Source organism: Sinocyclocheilus grahami, unplaced genomic scaffold (genome assembly GCF_001515645.1).
Source record: "Sinocyclocheilus grahami isolate Dianchi unplaced genomic scaffold, SAMN03320097.WGS_v1.1 scaffold26214.1, whole genome shotgun sequence".
Taxonomy (NCBI): domain Eukaryota; kingdom Metazoa; phylum Chordata; class Actinopteri; order Cypriniformes; family Cyprinidae; genus Sinocyclocheilus; species Sinocyclocheilus grahami.
The window spans coordinates 1,129-2,669 of record NW_015520023.1 but is presented as its reverse complement, the minus strand read 5'-3'; the positions used below and the strand labels follow the sequence as shown (position 1 = coordinate 2,669).

At 36.7% G+C, this 1,541-nt stretch overlaps 1 protein-coding gene across 1 annotated transcript in view; it reads left to right on the top strand.

Moving 5' to 3' along the window:
* Window positions 1–4: 4 nt before the first annotated feature.
* The window catches only part of LOC107580168 (gamma-glutamyltransferase 5-like), a gene marked incomplete at its 5' end in the record, with an annotated part of 2,654 nt that continues 1,117 nt past the window's right edge, over window positions 5–1,541 (top strand). Inside the window, 5 exons of the mRNA XM_016265906.1 lie at window positions 5–74; window positions 171–266; window positions 471–660; window positions 791–951; window positions 1,031–1,177. Coding sequence (XP_016121392.1) covers window positions 5–74; window positions 171–266; window positions 471–660; window positions 791–951; window positions 1,031–1,177 — 664 coding nt within the window. The remainder of the gene's footprint in view (window positions 75–170; window positions 267–470; window positions 661–790; window positions 952–1,030; window positions 1,178–1,541) is intronic.

Genomic DNA, 1,541 nt, shown 5'->3' with positions numbered 1-1,541 from the left:
GTGCACGTCCATCATAAATCCTCAGAGTATGGGCATTGGTGGAGGCTCTATATTCACAATACGGGAACAAAGTGGTGAGGATTATCATACGTTTAATACATTAAATAAATCATTATTTTATTTTATAATGCATGTTATTGTTAATGTTGCTCCACATCTCTATTATCTAGGCAAAGTGAGAGTAATCAATGCCAGAGAGACTGTCCCAAAAGCGTTTAAAACAGACCTTCTTGCCATGTGTCCAACAACAACACAGCCTATGGAAGGTGACAGTGAACAGTGGATGAACTTTTTTATTAAAATACTTAAATATTTATATTTAAATATGTGCAATGCCCTGTGGCAAAATATGTAATCCACTATTCCTTTCTTTAAATACAGACCTTGTTATGCCTTATTCAGGAAGTAGCCTGAGTTTACTGAGCACTTTAAGCACACATGATAGCTGTAGTTTCTCTCTCTATCTATAGGTGCTCACTGGATCGGTGTCCCAGGTGATATCCGTGGCTATGAGCGAGCTCATAAATTGTATGGACGTCTGCCTTGGGCCAGTTTATTTGAGCCCACTATCAAGATGGCTAGAGAGGGCGTCCCTGTTCCCTATGTGCTCTCTCGATTTTTGCCACTTCTCTTAAAGGAGAAGCCAGAATCCTCATTACGGTAATACATGCACTCACATTCTGAATTAATTCAGACTTACAATGTTCCCTTTAATAGAGCTTTTTAAAAATGAAATCTGTCACATCCAAAGAAGAGCAAAACAATTCATCTGAATGTGTTTCTTTTATAGTCAGTTATTCCAGAATGAGCAAGGTGAGCTTTTGAAAGAGGGAGAAATAGTGAGATTTGAGAAACTAGCAGATACGCTTGAGATCATCGCAAAACATGGGGCAGATGCTTTATACGTTGGAGACATCGCCAAAGAGCTTGTCAGTGATATACAAAACGCAGGTCATTCAGAATGTCACTATCTACAATTCTGATTTCCATAAATATACATGAATCACAGTTTATTTACTGTGTATTTCAGGCGGAACAATTTCTCTGGAGGACTTGAGGTCATTCAGGGCATCTGAATTTGGTGCCTGGGAGGTGACTCTAGGAGAGTATGACATGTACTTTCCTCCACCGCCAGCAGGGGGAGCTACACTTAGCTTCATACTCAATACTATGCTAGGTGGAAAAACTAATTAACCCGTTTGTCCTTTATTAGTAGTACTTGCCTAGGCAAACTTCACTATCACTATGCTTTGCTAGATGATATTTAAATTTAATGATTAAAATAAAACACTTTAGAATTAAATTTTGATGCAGAACTTTTCCGGGCAAGAGTGACCCAACTGTATACATTACTGTTCAGAAATTTGCGGTTGGTAAGATTTTTAAAAATGTTTTTAATGCTCAACAAGGCCGCATTAATTTGATTAAAATACAGTAAAAACAGTAATATTGTGAAATATTTTTTTGCAATTGAAAACAACTATTTTATTTGAATGTATTTAAAATATAATTTATTCCTGTGATGCAAAGCTGAATTTTCA